General features: G+C 42.2%; 1 protein-coding gene across 5 annotated transcripts in view; it reads left to right on the top strand.

Moving 5' to 3' along the window:
- BLM (BLM RecQ like helicase) overlaps window positions 1–20,496 on the top strand; it is a 90,364-nt gene that overhangs the window by 34,594 nt on the left and 35,274 nt on the right. For all 5 annotated transcript variants that reach the window (XM_032836783.1, XM_032836781.1, XM_032836782.1 and 2 more), the window contains exons 5-12: window positions 106–227; window positions 3,680–3,812; window positions 4,321–5,024; window positions 7,097–7,288; window positions 8,660–8,778; window positions 9,652–9,765; window positions 12,681–12,779; window positions 12,978–13,126. In XM_032836783.1, the coding sequence (XP_032692674.1) occupies window positions 106–227; window positions 3,680–3,812; window positions 4,321–5,024; window positions 7,097–7,288; window positions 8,660–8,778; window positions 9,652–9,765; window positions 12,681–12,779; window positions 12,978–13,126 (1,632 nt within the window). The remainder of the gene's footprint in view (window positions 1–105; window positions 228–3,679; window positions 3,813–4,320; window positions 5,025–7,096; window positions 7,289–8,659; window positions 8,779–9,651; window positions 9,766–12,680; window positions 12,780–12,977; window positions 13,127–20,496) is intronic.

Raw genomic sequence — 20,496 nt, 5'->3', positions numbered from 1 at the left:
TTCTGTTAGGTATTGTCTGACCAGTTGTGGAAAAACATGAGAGGAAAAATTACACACTTGGTCTAAGTCTATACTGAGGTTGGTTTTATGTTTTTCAATTTGCAGTATGTTAAAGGACCTTGACACCTCTGACACAAAAGGTGGTCCTAGCACATCCGAGGACTTGCCAACACCTGAGGGGACGACGACACAGCCCCCTGATCAAGAGACCAGCACAGACTGTGATGGTACAAAAAGGATTTTAACATAGCACATATTTTAACCTTGGAAAACAAAGTACAGTTGTATTTTTTTAACCTGTGGCTGTCTAGTGTGAGATGGCAACCTTGCAGTTCCTCAGCTCTAACATCGAACCACCCCTAGGCGCTGGTTAGCCAGCATTTGCTCGAATAATTCAGAAACTCATGTTCCCACAAGATAATCCTTATTTCTCTATGGTGAAAACACAACCTGTTAGAAAAATTTTTCTCACGTTGAGCCAGAATTTGCCTTCCTGGAACTTTAATCCTTGTGAGATAAGTCTAAAGCTCCTAGAAGCTTTTCCTCCCCCCGCTCCTTTTCCTTTAAGGGCTAAATATTGTTAGGTCTTTTAACTCTTCTTTATAGATACTGGTTTCTAGACCTTCATCCTCCTGACTTCCCTCATTTGTACTCTGGGTTTATGACTTGACGTCCATGCAAAGTTTAGTACTTTCTGTTTGATTTGTTTCCAATTCATTTTCAAACTTTCTATTCAGCATCAATAAAAATAATGCAGCTGTACTACAAGACTTTGGAAAGCGGCAACCTCCTTTTCCTCTCCTGATTTCTACTTCTCGGGGGCTCTGTCAGTCCTGAGGTCTGTGTCCTTCTATCCTGGAAAGTTTTCTGGTCTTATTTCTTTGTCTTTTCTTTTTCTGTTTTCTCTTTCACTCTTCCTGGAACTTCTGTTATTTGGGTATTAGGCTTTCATGAGTTATCTTTTCTATTTTCCATTTTCCATCTCTTGCTTCTCTGCTTTCTGGGAGATTTACCAGATTTTATCTTTAACTCATCTGTGGGGTTTGTCCTTTTAATCAGCCATCTTCCAAGAGCTCTTTCATTCCCTGAATATTTCTGTAACAAGTTCCGGTCTTTTTTGATGGGTTCTGTTCTTGCAGGGTGTGTGTGTGTGTGTGTATGTGTGTGCACATGTGCAGTGGTATGTGTGTGCATGTGTGTGTGTGTGTGTTGTGGGCATGTCACACGTGTGTAGCATGTGCACATGCGTGGGGTGTGTGCACAGGCACACATATTGGGTATGTGCACAGCCTACAACCTCCCAATTTCATTTTCTTTATTTTGGTGTCTAGATTTATTGTTAGAGATGTCCCTGAGACACCTGATGTCCTAGGCGCTCTTCTAGACCTTTTATGCTACTAACTTCATCCTCTCAGCGGCCCTTTAAGGTAGTGTCTCTTCTCCCCATTTTACAAATAAGAAAACCGAGGCACAGAAGTGTTAACTAGGACTACATGGTCTCACAGAATTAGACAACAGAGCAGGGCTTGAAACCCAGTGATTTGCAGGCTCCCGGGTTTACACTTGTGGCCTCACGCTCTGCCGCCTATGCGGCCTGGTCTCACTGAGGCAGTGGTGGACCAGGCCGGGAGCAAGGACAGCATGTCATCAAAGGTCTCCCTCTCAGCCGACATCATGTTGTCACAAACCTGCTGTGAGACCGTGCTTCTCTCCCTGGCCCTCGGGGCTGCAGAAGACTCACAGGACTCCACGGGTTCAGGGTCTGAGGTGGCAAGGGGAACTGGGGGGAGGAGCGGTCATGACAACACACAGGCTCCAGAGTGATACGGTCTCAAGGTACGAACCTATCTCCTCCTGCTCCTGGCTGGGAGACTGTGGAAAATCAGTGAAGCTTCTCTGAACCTCAGTTTCTTCTGCAAAATGAAAAGAGTAACATCTACCTTGTTGGGTGTCAGGATTCATGGTGAAGGGCCCAGTGTACTGTCGGCCTTCGATAAATGGTAGCTATTGTTATCTGCCAGTCTCGTAATCCCTTCAAAGAAGGAAATACATTAAGATTACTGATTTATTTATATGAACTCTTGCTAACTCTATAATTGTTTCCTCTCCTTCTTAGAGCTCACAAAGCAGACATTTGATAACATGTTCTAGAATTTTGCCTTGAATTAACATCCAAAGCACCAGCCTGTAGCTTTTGGCAGTCTGTTTAGCATTTTTTTTGAAAATTAGAACAATGTTTGCCTGTTTTGCTCTCCCATCAACTGTCCTGTTCACTGGATGCCTCACATATCAGCGGGATCTTCTTTGCAGGTTTCCTTTGTATTCTGAGGTGTAATCTGTCTAGACAAGAAGACTTGAGCTCCTTTTCAATACCTGTATCTCTCTCTGAGCCTGTCTTGGCTTTCATTTGGTTTAGACGATTGTTCGTTCTCCTCTTTCCAATCTGATACCCATTCTCTGTGTAGAGAAGACAGGCAAAACAGGGATTTGGCAATTCCACTTCGCCATCTTTGACCTCACATCCTGATCCACGCCGGTCACCAGGAAAAGTCCATGTTTCCCAACTCATTTTGACATAGACACTTGTCCCCCTGATCCCCCCGTCTGTCCGCTCTCCCTCTCCCTCCTGCCCTTTGGACATTATAATGGGCTGCCCTCTTCCAGTTATTTTCTGGTAGCCTCATTCTCTTCCCTGACCATTTTCTTCTGTTAGCTCTTGGATCGTCTCCTGAGAATAGTTTCCTCGGCAGCCCGCCTCAACCATTCATTTCTTCCACATCCCTTAGGCCCTCGGGGTGGAGTAGGCATCTTCCTGGCTTCCCATTGCTACCCATGACCCTTTCTTTTCTTCCTTCATTTAAAGTATTATCTCCTTTGACATTCTTTTTCTTAGTTCTATAACGTAAATTTTAAAAATGTGGAGTGGTCTGGCTGGATTCTGATGTGCAAACATCGTCTTCAGGCACTTTTTTCTCTCACACCTGTCTCCTCCCCTCTCCCCCACCTCCTGTCCCCATATCAGTCCTCTGCTCCTTTCTTTTTCTGTTTTCCCCTTTCCCTTGTGTGGGGCTTATTTTCAAGCTTTGTTCCCCGGGGTGGTGGCAGGGGCAGCCACCAGCAGCCTATCCAACTTATTGAAAAGAGAAATCGTTTTTTCTGATCAAAAAACTCCCAGACCTAATTCTCTTTGAGCTGCCTTATATCAGATGCCCACTGAGGTTGGGGGCTTAAAAAAAGAAAAGAGAAAGAGAAAGTCTTAGTGCTGTGTTGTTCCTTTGAAGGAAGTGTGGGTGCCGGGCAGCCCAGGACTGTAGGCGGGGTGGGGCTTTTGCCTGGCTGGCCCTGTATGACCCCATGTATGGGCGTGGTGAGATTTACCCCTGCAGTTAGTGAAAAACGATAGTAAACTGATAACCCTTTGCATCTTACAATGACATTGGTTACCCTAAGAGAAATAATTGAAAACTAACATGAAATGAGATGATGATAACACAAGTTTTGGGCTCTCATGATATAGAGTACAGATAACACAATTTCAGATTATTTCACAGGCAGAGAATAGGGCAATATATGGTAGTTTATAATCTTGTTGTTAAACAACTACCAATTTTATGTGCATGACTGTCATAATTTTAAATCTTTGCTCAAGGAAAAATATTAACAAAATGACACTTTATAGCTAAACAGACAAGTGTGCAGCAGCAGCTTATTCATGTGATGGACCAGATCTGTAAATTAGTCGATACTATTCCTGACCATGAACTGAAAGCTCTGGATTGTGGGAATGAACTGCATCAGCAGCGGGACATAAGGTATCTAACGTTTTTTTCTTCTGGTATATATCTGATTACATTTCAACCAACATAAGTCAGAACATACGGGGCAGAATTTCCAAGCATTCTAGCCAGGAAATTAAATAGGATAATTGTCATTGTTCTGTTTTAAATTTATTTACCTTTTCGGGGCACCTAGGTGGCTCAGTGGGTTAAAGCCTCTGCCTTCGGCTCAGGTCATGATCCCGGGGTCCTGGGATCGAGCCCCGCATCGGGCTCTCTGCTTGGCAGGGAGCCTGCTTCCTCCTCTCTCTCTCTCTCTCTGCCTGCCTCTCTGCCTACTTGTGATCTCTGTCAAATAAATAAATAAATAAATAATCTTTTTTTTTTTTTAACCTTAAAAAAATTAAATTTATTTACCTTTTCAAACTGCCCCCTTAGCATTTGTATTCACATTTTCAAGACTGAGAAAAAGAGGATCTGTTTCGCCACTAAAGACAGACTTGTGTGGCCTCACATTTCATGTGGTGTTCTGTTTCCTCTTCAGAAGGAAGCTCCTAGCTGAAGCCGACTTTAATACAAGTGATGCCAGTATTCTTGCTTCCTGGTGGAGACGCAGGCCTGCTTCACGTGGGAACCCTGTGGAGGATATGGCTTCTGTTTCTGCTCCCAGCGCTTTTCCAAAGGGCAACTCCTGTCCTACAGGGAGTTCGGTTAAGGAGTTAAATTTTCCACACCTTCCCTCGCATCCCAGTTCCACTAGGGAGTGTTTAGTGGCCGCTACCCCAGGAAAGACAGGATTCACAGCCACCACGAAGAATCCCTCTGAAAGACCGTTATTCAACCCCCATTTACAGAAGTCCTTTGTAAGTAGCAACTGGGCTGACACACCAAGGGTAGAAAAAAGAAACGAAACCCCTTACTTCCCGGGAAATGTTCTCACAAGCACAGCTGTGAAAGATCAGAATAAATGTGCTGCTCCAATAAATGACTTAGAAAGAGAATTCCAGGCTGCCTGCGATATTGACAGTTTTGACATAGATGGCTTTGATGATGATGATGATGATGACTGGGAAAATATTATGCATAGTTTAGCGGCCAGCAAATCTTCCACGGCTGCCTGTCAACCTATTAAGGAAGGTCGGCCCGTTAAGCCAGTATCAGAAAGAAGTTCTTCAGCCAAGACAAACTGTCTTCCAGTGGCATCTGCTGCTCAAAATAAAAACTCAGAGTCAATTCAGAAGTACACTGGTAAGTTTAAAATAAATGCTTATATTTTATATGAAAACATAACTGTCAGAATCGGAGTTGTGTAAAAGAATCGATAGCACATCATCCTTGCCTGAAAAGTACATTGTTTCTATGCAAATTCCTGCTGATGACACAAGTTACAGATCACAATTTCAAAAGCATTTGCTCCTTTGTCTCCGTAGCAGCTGTTTTATAAAATGACTAATTATGACCTATTGTAGTAAAGCTCTAAAGTCATTACAAATGTGCTTTGCCTTTAAATTAACGTTTTTTAGTCCGTAGAACAATAAAGCTCATGAGGACCAAGTTTTTAATGATTTGGGGGATGAGTAAAATCAAGGCTAAATTTATATATTAAAACTGTAATTGTGTGTATTTTTAGAACTCTGAATTAATGAGAACTGATCAATTTACAAAGTAGAGAATCATGTTTTTTGTCTTAAAATATTAAAATGCAGGACAGTTTAAGAAAGACATGAAGTCAGAAATTTCTTAAGACAAATTATTTCTTGGACACCTGGATGGCTCAGGCGGTTAAGCATCTGCCTTCAACGCAAGTCTTGATCCCGTGGTCCTGAGATTGAGCCCCATATCGGGCTCCTCTTCCTTATGCTCTCTCTCTCTTTTTTTTTTTTTTTTTTTTGAAGATTTTATTTATTTATTTGACAGAGATCACAAGTAGGCAGAGAGGCAGGCAGAGAGGAGGAAGCAGGCTCCCCACTGAGCAGAGAGCCCGATGTGGGGCTCAATCCCAGGACCCTGGGATCACGACCTGAGCCGAAGGCAGAGGCTTTAACCCACTGAGCAACCCAGGCGCCCTGCTCTCTCTCTCTTAAAAAAAAAAAAAAAAGACAAATTATTTCTTTGGGCCTAAAATCCTTTTAATTCATTTAACAAACACTTATGGCGTGCGCACTTCGGGCCCTGTTCTGTGCCGGGTTCTGGTCATAGGTGAGTAACGAGTAGTCCCTGTCCTCCTGAAACTCATAGTTTAGTAGAAGTTTGTTGAAAAGTGCAATTAACCACTGGAAAGGCTGCAGAGAGAAGCCAAGATTAATTTTAAAACGTTACATCAACTCTGTAAAGTCATTGCCAAGTGTTTTTTAACTGAAACAAGTTTCTATGTGTAAGGTTTTATAAAGTACAGCCTTCCCTATTTTTGCCATTGATGACTTAATACCACGGAGGTTGTTCTTAACAGTTATGCTGTTGACCTTTAGAATAACCATTAATGGATTTATTTTTGTAGCACATTAGAGTGTGTCATCCTTGATGTTCGCAATTATCTTTGAGACAGTCAAGTGCTGGGATTAGAGAGACTGCCAGAGCTGGCGTGAGCACCCCTTGTTCTGCGTGCCGAACCGGGGCTGGGAGAGCAGGGCTGCAGAGCAGGAAGCCGAGCGGAGGGGTGGATGTGAGAGACACGGTGGAAGGAGAGCCGGGGAAGCCGAGATGCCGCCAAGGTTTCAGACCCGGTGACTGAGAAATCTATGACACCATTAGCAGAGCAGGGGAGTCAGGAGGCAGAGCAGATTGGGAGAAAAGCTGAGGAGGGCTATTTTAAGACTTGTGGAGCTTAAAGTGTTGGTAAGTTATTCAGGTGGAAATGTCTTGCAGACGTCTGGAGACGCGCCCAGGACTGGAACTTGGGCAGGTATCGGTGGGGACTAAGATCAGAGGACTGAGAATTCCAAAGCAAGAATGGCTAAAAGTCCCAAGCATCTGCAAAGACTCCCACGTGTAAGGGGCAGGTGGAGGAAGTGGAGCTTGGAGAGAGAATTTGAGTAGAAACCCCATGATTGTCTTGAAGGTCAGGAGAGGAGAAAGAAGGTAATAAATGAAATAGTTAGTGGTGGGCGCTGCAGAGCGATCAAGGAAGAGACTGGAATTTGGCCTCAGGAAGTTTCTGGCAGCTTTGACATTTGGCAGGGATGAAACCCTGATAAGTGGTTAAAGAAGGATGTGCTGCAGGGATATGTATGCCTTTGATTTTGTGTGGCATGGGGTAAGGGCTGAAACTGACTTGTTAACAATAACGCGCTGATTTTTCTTAACATCGATTGTTTTCTCAGAGAAGTCGGCGCAAGATTTAGCATCCAGAAATCTGAAACACGAGCGTTTCCGAAGTCTTAGTTTTCCTCATACAAAAGAAATGATGAAGATTTTTCATAAAAAATTTGGCCTGCATAATTTTAGAACTAATCAGCTAGAGGCGATCAATGCTGCGCTGCTGGGTGAAGACTGTTTTATCTTAATGCCCACTGGTACGTATTTTTAGATGTCAATTGGCAGGAGTCCATTGGCAGATGTTAAATGAAAGTCCTTTAATAGAAATAAAATGCACACCCACACAGTAATTCCATCATGAAGGGACCTCTAGACCTCCCGCGCGGTAGTGAGAAAGTGTACTACCTCACGTCCTCTGTCGACGTGATAGGGCTAATGGCCCTTTAAGATTTTCAACTCAGAGCTTGTTGTGTTCAGTCAATCCAGAATTTCTCTCTCTCTCTCTCTCTCTCTTTCTCTTTCTTTAAGTCTAAATTAGTCTGGCACTTAAAGAATTACCGTCAGAGGCCTTGCCCGCCTCTGACACTTTATTTGGTTCAGTGTAGTGTTGAAGGGTGGTTAAGATCTTTAGTTCTGGAGCGATGGCCTGGCCTCAGCATGCAGCCCTGCCACTTACTCGCAGCGTGACCTTGAGCAAGGCCCTTCAGCCCACGTGCCAGCTGCCTCCTATGTCCGGTGAGGATGACAGTAAATCACCTACTTCACAGAATGTCGTGACCATCCGACGAAAAGCGTTTAGCCATAGGTAAAGAAGTAGAATGTGATGTATAGTTCAAAACCAAAAACAAAGTCTTAGAAACTGCCTGGCACAAGCTTCTACTATTAGTGGATGGGAGAAGTTGAAAATTAGAGACGAATCATTTTAGGTAGCATTTAACGTGTATTGATTGTCTTACCATTTTGAATTCGAGTTACACGGAGAGATGGGGGTGCGTCTCAGGGTGTCTTTCTCTTCATGTTCTGTTAGTATACCCCAGTGTAGTTCTACCCTTCTTTTATCTCAAAGGAATATTGGGAACATTCCCTTATTGATAAGAGTACCAGGAGTCAAAGCGTGGGAATTTAGTGTTGACAGGTTCATGCTAGTTTAAAAAAGTAAGATCCTAGAAGTGTTTTCTGATCATCTAAGAAGTGTTAAACCGTGGTCACTATGGTCCTAAGTGATATATATTTTATCACATGTTAAGTCTTTAAAAATTAAATGTTATACCAGGTAATTATTTTCATCCTAACGCTGTGATAGAACACCCCTTTTACAGTGTTTGGATTTCCCAAGTAGATTTTTAAAGCAATTCTATTGCCTCTAAGTTCCCTGCCCTGATTCGTGCTTTTGCATTCATGTAAGCCTACACGAGATGGCCTAAAAGGTAATTTTCACACATTTAAATTGTCTAAATATTTTGGCTCATTCAGATATGGCAAATTGTTGGCACAGTGCTGAATGTCACTTGGTGTCCTGTTAGTTAATTGCTTTTAAATATTACTGTATGATTTAGTTCGTAACTTTTGCCTTCATGCTCTCAAGATTGAACCTGACAGGTTTTGGGGGGGGGGTTTTGTCCTTTCAGGAGGTGGTAAAAGTCTGTGTTACCAGCTCCCTGCCTGTGTCTCTCCTGGCGTCACAATTGTCATTTCTCCCTTGAGATCACTCATAGTAGATCAAGTCCAAAAGCTGACTTCCTTGGATGTAAGTTAAAATACTACCAATTACAATAAAAAATACTAATAAAGACATAAAAATAATTGTATTTCAGTACTCTGAGTAACCTTTTTCATAAAGTAGTCTGTGAGTTGCAAACATAAAGCACAGCAGTTTCATTAAGTTGTACAAGTCTTTGAAAATTCCAATACAGATAACCTTCTGTAGTTCAGTCTGATTTCATTCTAGAAAAATGTAATTTAGCAAGAACTTTTAACCTATATTTTCCTGATGTGAATTTCTTTTACTAATGTGAACGGATTTCTTTTCTTATTACTGCGAGATCACCACAGTTCCCACTCTCTTCACATCTTAAAATGTGTACACAGGAGCACCCCCACACGGGTGTCCTTTTTCCTCTTGGCCGAGGTTAAGAACGTATATGAATGTATTCTGCCAAATCCTGCATTTTTCAAGCTTATGAGCTCCCACCCTTCAATAAGACCGCTGGTTTGATTTTTCTTCCAAAGAATGTGTTTGTGCAATGCCCATCCCCTGTGGCCCATCAGGCCTGATGCTACTCTCATCGTCCCTGAGCTTTAAAACGCTGGAGATACCTTTACCCAAACTAAAACGAGCCATACGTCAGGATGCGACGCTCTTGGGTACTGAATTCATATTTATCTTACTTATAGATATGAAAAGCAAAAGCAGTAAAGAAAAGGGGAAAAAAGAGAAGAAATAAATAATGGGAATATTTTGAGTTAAGGCTAAGTTCTTTTTATTAAAATATATGCTAACTACTTACTTCCACTGCGCTGAGATTGTCTTCCCTTTGACCCAGTTTTGATATATGACTTCTAAAACATTTATAGAGACTGAGGATACGTCTGTGCTTATGTTTGCTACTTATGTGCTTAGATCCCAGCTACCTATCTGACAGGTGATAAGACTGACTCAGAAGCCACAAGTATTTACCTGCAATTATCCAAGAAAGACCCAATTATAAAACTTCTATATGTCACTCCAGAGAAGGTATGTATTGATACTGTTATTTTAAAATATGGTATTAAAACTGTGTTAGAAAAACAGCCCAAGTCTGCCTCCTGAGGAGGGAAAAACCCAGTCTTCCCCCCTCTTGTTTTCTCCTCTACCATCACATAGTGTTTTCAGTCCTGGTGACCAAATGTGTAGACTTTTTCCTCGTTCTGAGCAGCTCTCTGTGACCCCAGCAAGGGGTCCCGCAGTGTCACTCCATGCTGACGGTGTCTGCACAGAGATAGCATCCGATCCCATGGGTTAAGAGCTCGGCCCCTCAAGATAGTTCCCACCCTTCTTTAGATGCCAGCAGCAAGTTGAAGGTCCCCAGGTTACCCATAACTTCTGTCCGATGTGGCTAACAAATCAGAGGTTCCCATGACCCCCCTCCTCAGGTTTGATTGGTGTACTAGAGCGGCCCGCAGAACTCAAGGGAACACTTCACATTTACCAGCTTATTATGGGATGTGATAAAGGATGCAGATGAACCGCCAGAGGAGGGAGACACAGGACAGGGACTAGGTGGGTCCCGAGCGCAGGAGCTTCTGTCCCCATGGCATTGGGATGCCTGACCCTCCACATGTGGACATGTTCACCAACCTGAAAGCCCGCCAAACCCCCAACTCTGGGGGTTTTATGGCTGCCTCATGTCAGCAAGATCATTTCCAGCCCCTCTCCCCTCTCTGCAGGATGGGGTGCTCCTGAGAATTCCAGGCTTCTGATCATGGCTCGGTCTCTCTGGTGAGCAGCCCTCACCCAGAGTCACTGCCTCAGAACAAAAGATGCTCCTGCTGTTCTTAACACTTAAGAATTTAGAAGGGCTTTAGGAGCCCTGCATCAAGGATGGGGTCAGAGACAAATATTAGAACTAGGGAGGCTTCTGTTCTTATCAGTTAGCAAATTACAAAGGTTTCAAGAGCTCTGTGCCAGGAACTGGAAGCAGAGACCAGTATATTTTTCTATTATTTCATTAAAGCCCACTAGAATACATATTTTTAGATTCTTGACATAATCTTTTTTAATAAAGATTCTATTTATTTATTTATTTGAGAGAGAGCATGAGCAGGGGGGAGGGGGATAGGGAGAAGCAGACTCCCCTCTGAGCAGGGAGCCTGCTCAGTGGGACTCAATCCCAGGACCCTAGGATCATGACCTGAGCCAAAGGCAGACTCTTAGCCAACTGAGCCACCCAACCGACTGAGTCATTGACATAATTTCTCATACACAGTATAGTACAAGGATTCCTGTATTACTTTTACCCTGAAACCCTAATGATAACACTTCACTGTAACTGCTTTATTGTTCTCTCTCTTTACTTTTTTCCTAAAATAGTTGAGAGTAGGTTGCAGACATGTTCTCCCTTTCAACCCTAAATACTTCACTGTGCATTTCCTAAAAACAAATTCCAGGGTGCCTGGGTGGCTCAGTCAGTTAAGCATCTGCCTTTGGCTCGGGTCATGATCCCGAGGTCCTGGGATGGACACTGCATCAGGCTCTCTGCTTAGCGAGGAGCCTGCCTCTCACTCTGCCTGCCGCTCCCCCTGCTTGTGTTCTCTCTCTCTGTGTCAAATAAATAAAGTCTTTTAAAATAAATAAATAAATAAAACAAATTCTCTTGCATAACCTCAGAACAATCATTAAAATGACAAAATTTTTACTGATATAGTACAATGGCTTAATCGGTAAACCTCATTCCAGTCTCACTAGTTGTCCCAGTAATGTCCTTTATAGCAAAAGAAGATCCTGGATTATGCATTGCATTCGGTTGTCATGTCTCTTTAAGGTTTTACTGTCTCTCATGATTTTGACAAATTGTGAAGAGTAAAGGCCAATTGTTTTGAGGACTGTCCCTCAATTCGAATGTATCTTCTGTTTTCTCATGATGAGGTTGATGTTACTCGTCTTGGCAGGAGTATCACAGAGGTGGTGACATGTTCTCGCATCCGAGTGGGAGGCACCGGATGTCTGTTCCTTCTGTTACCGGTCATGTTAGTTAACTTTGATCCCTTGGTTGAGGTGATGTCTGTCCAGTTTCTCCACTACAAAATTCCTTTTATTTGTCGTCGTTGCGATTACTATAATAATTACAAAAATAAAGGTGCATTTTGTCTTTTGCAATTGGCGTGTATCCTGCTGTGGGATACTCTGAGACTGGGTAAGTATCCTGTTACTCATCAGACTTACCCAAGAGAGTTTTTATCATCCGTTGATGACTCCCTGTCAGTGTTTACTATAATGGATGCCAAATGATGATTTTTCTGACTTAGCTGGCATTCTCTTATGATGAAGAGCTTTCCCTTTTATCTACTTATATAGATATATCAACTTAAAGTCATGGGTTCTTAATTTGTCAGGGGGCTATCGTCAGTTCTCATTGTTTATTTGGATGTTCTAATTGTCCTAGATTTGGCTAGTAGAAGAGTTCCAACTCACTGCTTCTGTGTCCTTTTGACATGTCCCTGTCTAGATATGGATGCCAGGTTTTGTCGTTGCCACTGGGACATCATTGCTTCTAGGCCCTGTATAGACGGAACCATGAAATACATACATACATACAAATGTGTGTGTCGCCACCCCCCAAATAGCATGCCCTCCCACAACATACATCTGTAACCCTGTTACCAGCATAAATGTGTGGTGAACCTCAGGTATATTGAGGCAGAAAAAAATGCTTTAGAACCACTGACCTAATACATAATTGCTTGCTAAATGGGGGTGAATATTCTAGAGGGTCTCATTCAGAATTTTCTATTACTTCTGCCAATTTTCTTCATACATTGAAGTAAGAACTTCTTTTATATGGAGGTTTTAATATAGCTTACGTTGTAGTGAAACTTAAAGACAACAGAGCCCTTAAGGTGATGTGGTGTTTAAATGTTTTCAGATCTCTCATGAATACATTTCTGCTCTAGGTCTGTGCAAGTAATAGACTGATTTCCACGCTGGAGAATCTGTATGAGAGGAAGCTCTTGGCACGTTTTGTCATTGATGAAGCACATTGTGTCAGTCAGGTAAATACTGGTTTATGTGACTTGAAATCTCAATACATACTACCAATAGGATATGTATTTCAGAATAGAGGGAAATCAGTAACTTACTCTTCTAGCTCGCTGAAGAATACAGTGGTTCTCAGTACAGTGAGCAGTGTTTTCTCTTTATGTAGGGAAGATCCAGACAGTCTGAAAAGCAGTATTTTTTTTTCCAACTAGTGGGGACATGATTTCCGCCAAGATTACAAAAGAATGAATATGCTTCGCCAGAAGTTCCCTTCTGTTCCAGTGATGGCCCTTACCGCCACAGCTAACCCCAGGGTACAGAAGGACATCCTCACTCAGCTGAAGATTCTCCAGCCTCAGGTGTAAGTTGCTGAAAGTCCTGAATTAAAACACCCGGGGGCAGTGATTCCCGGATTGCTGCACAGGAGAATCACAGACTGAGCTTTGAAAACCCCGAGGCACAGATTGCACTCTGTCATTTAGATCAGAATTTGGGGGGCTGGGAGCCGTTATGTTTCTAAAAAGTCCCCAAGTGACTCCAGTGTGCAGCGAAATATGGGAACCAAGCCCTACTGGCTTTTTCCTTACTAAAATTAAAGCTCTATCCGCATAGCTATTTTGGAAGTAGGGATAAAGTATGCGCTGTACCTGATAACTCTAGGAGGTCCCAGGAGCAAATTAGCTTGTTGTTTATCTGATTCCGGCTCCTGTACATCCTAGAGCGTACATCAGGAAGTGAGCAGATGACCCTGCTCTGTCGTTTTCCCCTGAAGCGCCATTTAATCCAAGATGCTGAAACCCATCCAGAAACGATGTGTAACAGCTTTTATACTTTGTTTTCATCTCAACAGCAAAGTGCTTCTTCTTGCCACCAAATCCGTAATTACTCGTAACAGAAACTGCTATAAAGGAGTAGCCCCGCATATCTGGGTTGTACTGGATTGTTCTTTCCATGAGTTGGTAAAGGCAGGTGCATTCTCTCTCTGGTAGGTGCACTCGCTCAGCAGATACTTACTCAACAGCTGCTGTGTGCCAGTGAAAATACTTCTCCCTTCTGATTTATCAGGGGTGCTTTGAGTTTGAGGAACGCCTGAAGAAATGACTGATGTGTTGGAGTGAAGGGTTAAGGCACGCCTTTTGTTCATTTGGAAATACAGACCGTAAGCTGGCTCTCTAAGTATTGTCGGTAAAAACAGCAGCCTCGTTCTGCAGGTTACAGGAAGAACCGAAAGTGCCACGTGAAGGATATGGGGGAGCATGAGATTAAGACAGCTACAGGGACCTTTGCAGATTAAACTGGCATTCTTGAGTGCACGAATTTTTGAGTCCTCAGAATTTTCTCTGTGAAATCCCAAAATTTGAAATGGAATGTTCTACTTTAATCCCACTTGCAGAAGGGTGTTTGTGTAGAATTTGGGGGTGGGGGAGATTTTGCTTCCATAATTGATATACTTCATAACATTATATTTAAGTGTCATATTATGCTTTAGGGTCTAGTGAATAACCTACGTGCTAGAAATTCACCTCTGTAAGTACCGCACTGATCTGTGGGAGCCTTTCTTTTTTTTAATAGGCAATGTTTTTAGCTTTTTTCCATTAAATTTATGCCAGATGCAGTCTACTCCTTCTTTTAGGCCAGTCATATTAATTACCAAATGCACATAGTTAAAAGAAATTATATAAATTCAGTTCACCTTTTGAATAATTTTTTCTAAGTATGGAATTTGTCATTTTTGTTTGAGTAAACATTGCTCATATACATTCAGAGACAGACACCTTTAAATTCTTTTCCTAGTCATGTGAGGAGATCAGCCTGGAAAAGCAATAGATTGTACATTTCCTGAGTCTAGCATGTGGCACCCTGTGCATAATTGGCACTCAGTGAGAATGAATAAATGGAACATATGGAGGAATTTTGGTAAATGTGGGTAAAATATGAAAATTTGGGCAACTCTGTTGATTCCTTAATATATTTGGTATTTCTATATTTGGGAGAGTTTAAATCTCTTAGTGGAAGTAAAAGATTTTAACACTCTTTCTGGTACATTTTTTTCCTGATCTCTTTTGCCAATCGGGCCTTGTTTGGATTAAATTTACCCAGCTGCTGCTGTGTCATGGGCAGGTGAAGGCAGGTCTCCCTAAGGTTGGAGCCTGGCCCCGTGTTCCTCTCTTACAGCTGCTCTGTGCTGATCTTCTTCTTCTTTGGGAAATACGAGGGTAGATAATAAAATAGAGATTTTATTCTTTTTCCTTAGGACCTTAAAATATAAACTGAGAAAGAGGAGACAGACTTATAGACAGCTGATACAACAATGTAGCGTAATACGGTAGTAGCAGGAACTGACAGTTACATATTTAGCCTATAGGATGTTCCAGGCACTATTCTTGACCTTTTATGTATATGAACTCATTTCTCCACCCAAAAGGCTTATGAGATAAGTACTCCTATTTTCCTCACTTTGGAATGAGGAAACAGAGGCACAGAGAAGTAACTTGAACAAGGTCATATGCTTTGCGAACGATGGAGGGAGGACTTAAACCCAAACAGTCTGGTTTCAGAACCCTTTAAATACTTTTTAATAAGTTGCAGAATGAAGTAAGTGGTAATTAGAGATGTAAATTATGACTGCAGGAACTCAGGAAGGCAAGACTGACGATAACCCAAAATAACAACTGGTTGTTAATGAGGAGGGGTCGGATGGGGTTTTATATGGGAAGCGGGCTTTTTAGGCTGAGTAGTCTTTTTTGTAAGCAGCTACATTGAGATATAGTTTACATACCTTAAAATGCACCTTTTTTTTTTTTCTAAAGATTTTATTTATTTATTTGTCAGAGAGAGAGAAACGAGAGCGAGCACAGGCAGACAGAGTGGCAGGCAGAGGCAGAGGGAGAAGCAGGCTCCCTGCCAAGCAAGGAGCCCGATGTGGGACTCAATCCCAGGATGCTGGGATCATGACCTGAGCCGAAGGCAGCCGCTTAACCAACTGAGCCACCCAGGTGTCCCAAAATGCACCTTCTTAAAGTGTGCAATTCTAGGATTTTTTTTTTTAGTGTATTCACAGTGTTGTACAATCCCACCCCTACTTTTAGAACATTTCTGTCTCCCTTAAAAGAAACTCCATACCCATTAGCCCTTCCAACTATCCCCCCACTTCCCCAGCCCTAGACAACCACTGATCTACTTCGTGTCTTTATATATTTTTGCCTAAGCTGGGCATTTCATATAAACAGAATTTTAGGGGTGCCTCTGTGGCTCAGTGGGTTAAGCCTCTGCCTTCAGCTCAGGTCATGATCTCGGTCCTGGGATCGAGTCCCGCATCAGGCTCTCTGCTCAGTGGGGAGCCTGCTTCCCCCTCTTTCTCTGCCTACTTGTGATCTCTCTTTCTGTGTCAAATAAATAAATAGTCTTCAGAAAAGAAAAACAAAACAAAACAGAAATTTTACAGGACGTGGCCTGCTGTGGCTGGCCTCTCACGTAGCACACGTGTCCACAGTTCATCTGCGTCGCAGCGTGTGACAGTACTTCATTCTGTTTCAGTGACAAAAAATACGCCATTGTATGTGTACGCTCTGCATTTTATTCATTCGTTTATCATGTGGTGGCATTTTGAGTTGTTTCCATTTTGTGGCTTTTATACTTAGGAATACTTATAAGAGCCTTTGTGTCTAAGTTGTCACATAGGGGCTTTCGTTTCTCAGGGACATCTGTCCGGCAGGGGCGTCACCGGGCCATGCAAACTGCAGGCGGTTTTCCAGAGCAGCAGCAGCATGCAATGTGTGAGGGTTGTGGTTTCTCCCTGTCCGCTCCAACTCGTGTTCCCGTGTGCCTCTTTGGTTATACTCATCCTCGTGGGTGTGAAGTGGTGAGGATGGCACTTTCATGGGTGGAAAGTGAGGATTCGGGGCTGGAGTTTTGGGCATCAAAGTACAAGTTGGTTCCAAGGAATGGATGATAATTCATGGGGTGAGTGGAGAGACCTGGAGAAGGGCTGGCCCTGGGCAAGCAGGTCGACGCCCAGTCGCGGGGATCTTGCATTTCGCCATGATAAAGTGTTTGGACTTTGTCCTGTGGGCAGCGTGGCTGGAAGTGGCTTAACCTGAACCCTACGGTAGAATGATCATGCTGGCAGTGAAACAGAAGGTAGAGCAGAGGAATGAGAGATCGGAGGCCAGACAGCCCCTAGCGTTCTAGGAGATGGTGACGATGGTGGCAGCAGCAGAGGATACAGGGGACGGGGTGGAGGGAAGACACAGCTGAATCCAGGAGACTGATGGCGTAAGAAAGGCAGACGTCGTGGAAGTTTCTGTGTACAGTTTCTGGTGCGGGTGACCACCACCACTGACCATAATTGGACGTGCAGGAAGGGAGCAGGGGTGGAGGAGTGGGTAATGAATTTGATTTTTAGCTCAGTGGTACGGGGGATGTTTAAGGGGTGGGTGGGGATGGTCATGGCCTCAGTCTTCCTGCTTTTTGTGGTCATATGGGCCTCCTGAAAGGATTTTGGAAAACCGTACCCCTTGTGTGTTTCTAACCTAACACCAGAAATTTTTCAGCATGAGTTTTAAATAAAGAGAATGTGATCTGTGGTAAATAACATTTTTTAAATAAAATTGTTACCTGGCCCTTTTAAATGTCTCCAGTAGAATATAAATATAATGGAAATTTTGTACCCACTTTCACTCACTTAAAAAACACATTAAAAATTGTTAACTTTGGGGCGCCTGGGTGGCTCAGTGGGTTAAGCCTCTGCCTTCAGCTCAGGTCATGATCCCAGGGTGCTGGGATCGAGCCCCGCATCGGGCTCTCTGCTCAGCGGGGAGCCTGCTTCCTCCTCTCTCTCTGCCTGCCTCTTCTCTGCCTACTTGTGCTCTCTCTCTCTGTCCAATAAATAAAAATAAAATCTTTAAAAAAAAATTGTTAACTTTATCTTCAAAATTTTCTTTAACAGATAGTTTACGTCTTTCCTTTTTCTCTGTGAACTCCTATTTCTCTTTCAGTTTCCCCACAGATTTTTATCCTAAGGCATATATTTTTATGCATGAAGTCTTGTTGGTTAATCTACTATACTTACCTGCAAGAAAATAGATGCATAAATTAAAAGTTGTTTTTTTAAATTTCCCATACCAAAATTTTCTTCCAGATTGAACTATTATAATCATTAGTTTATATAACCGGTCAGAATAGTTTAACCATATTTTTCAAATTTTAGCATACATTTTGATTGGGAATGTGTAATTTGATGAGATAGGACTTCTTTCAGCTAGCTGATACAACATTTGTTTTGACAAATCAAAACAGCTTGTATTTCTTATTTTTATAGATGTGAGCATTGAGAACCGTTGCTCACAAAAACATGTAGATGGGAATGGAAAGCATTTATTATAACAGTAACACTCAATTATTTGAATTTTTTCTGACGTATATGCCAAAATTACATAATGATCTGTCATCAAAAATTATTTTTAATGATCTGTCAGCTGACAACTCAAATCCTTTCAATTTTGTGGAAAGTGAAGAATTGTAAACTACTTGACTGGCAAAATAAGTCAGATCATTAGTTACTCACTTTACTTTTTCTGGGAAACATGCTATAAAAAAATACTTTACCAGGACTTTTCTAATGACCATTAAATATTCTTGTTCCTGGGCGCCTGAGTGGCTCAGTAGGTTAAGCATCCAGCTCTTGGTTTTGGCTCAGGTCGTGATCTCAGGGTTGTGAGTTTGAACCCCACATCAGGCTCTGCGCTGAGCATGGAGCCTGCTGGAAAATCTCTCTCCGTCTGCCTCTCCCCCACCAATTAATCAATCAGTCAATCAGTCAGTATTCTTGTTCCTCTTTCACTGAAATGCATCTTGTATCCTTTACATTCAGAAGAGTTGGGGAAATCAAAATGCTGTTAGTTTCAGTACACTTTGCTGAAACATTTTTAACATTATATATAATTTATATTATATAACAAATATAATTGATATTTTATATTAATATATAATTAATATATTATTACTACATTACATATTATAAATCTAAGGTATTTTTATTGTGGGATATGCTTTTAAATAATAGTTTTATCAAAATTTTGTGGCTACCAGTTAGCTCTTTCAAATACTGGGACGTGACTTCTATATAACTTGGTTGGCCAAGCCAGCGTTTGTTGCCAAACCCATCACCTAAATTAAACTTACTTTCATTTATTTAAAAGGAAAATTCTGACTTTCTCAATCCACGTAAACTGTGTGGTACACATCCCCATGACAACTATCTCAGTTTCAGAAGCAACAAGAGCTGAGCACAAATTGATTCCATTTCCTGACACATCACTTAAAATGACATATGAGTTTGACACCCTAGACCTAATCATAGTTACCATGTTAATGTCAACTGATAAAGTGCTCCCTAAGTGAAGATACCGTGGAGTCTCAAGCTTTTTTAAAAATAAGATCTTTATTGAGATACAATTTGGGTGCCTGGCTCGCTTAGTCGGTTGATTGAGACCCTTGATCTCCAGGTGGTGAGTTTGAGCCCCACATTGGGCATGAGCCTACTTAAAAAAAAAAAGAGAGAGAGAGGGAGATAAATGACACATCATAAAATTCAACCATTTAAAGGTTAGCATTCAGGGGTTTTTTTGTCTTCACAGAGTTATCCAGCCATCCCCCAAATCTAAGCATAGAACATTTTCATCACCCCAGAAAGAAACCTGGTACTCGTTCATGGTCCCTCCCCATGTTCCCCTTCTCCTGTGTGCCCATCGGCTTTTCCCGAGCACAGTCTTCTCACGGCTTATCCCTGTGGCTGCATGTATCGGTACCGGGTTCCTTAAGGCTGAATAATCTTCCATTGTATGGGCATTCCGTGTTTATTTATATATTCGTCAATTGATGGGACCTGTCTCTGGCTAGAATATTTGGTAATTCCAGGGGCACCTGGGTGGCTCAGTTGTTAAGCGTCTGCCTTCAGCTCAGATCATGATCCCAGGGTCCCAGGATCGAGCCCCGCATCAGGCTTCCTGCTCAGCCGGAAGCATGCTTCTCCCTCTCCCACTCTCCCTGCTTATGTTTTTATCTTAAAAGAAAAATATTTGATAATTCCAAACATCCTATTTTCCAACAGAACAGGTAAGACAAACTCTAAGCAACTGCTGACATTCTCAACGTAGCAAACTGTGTACAACCTGGTCCATGTGCTGGGGTTCAGTGGGCCTTTTGTAGTGGAGAGATCTGTTGTGGTTTTGAGTTTGAGATCGGTAATTTTATTTCCTAATGTCATGTCATTTTATTATTTTTAGTAATTTGTTTGACTAAGGTAATTAGGTAACATTTCTAAGGTGGTTTTTTTAAAGATTTTATTTATTTATGTGCCAGAGAGAGAGAGAGAACGCGCGCACACAAGCATGGGGAGCAGCAGGCAGAGGGAGAAGCCGACTCCCGGTTGACCAAGGAGCCTGATGTGGGACTCGATCCTAGGACCCTGGGATCATTACCTGAGCTGAAGGCAGAAGCTTAACTGACTGAGCCACCCAGGCATCCCTAAGGTTTTTTGTTTTTTTTTTTTTAATTATGACACAAATATTAGAAATTTTTCAGATGATGTGTCAGTTTTTGATAACTGCTTTATTGAGATGTAATCCATGTACCATACAATTCACCTGTTTAAAGGGTACAGTTCAGTGGGCTTTAGTGAGTTGTGTGACCATCACCACAATCAATTTTGGAATGTCTTCCTCACTCTGC

The sequence above is a fragment of the Lontra canadensis genome, unplaced genomic scaffold (assembly GCF_010015895.1).
Source record: "Lontra canadensis isolate GAN:19392208 unplaced genomic scaffold, GSC_riverotter_1.0 scaffold94, whole genome shotgun sequence".
NCBI lineage: Eukaryota > Metazoa > Chordata > Mammalia > Carnivora > Mustelidae > Lontra > Lontra canadensis.
Note: the sequence above shows the minus strand (reverse complement) of the source record. Positions and strands in the feature narration are given on the sequence as shown.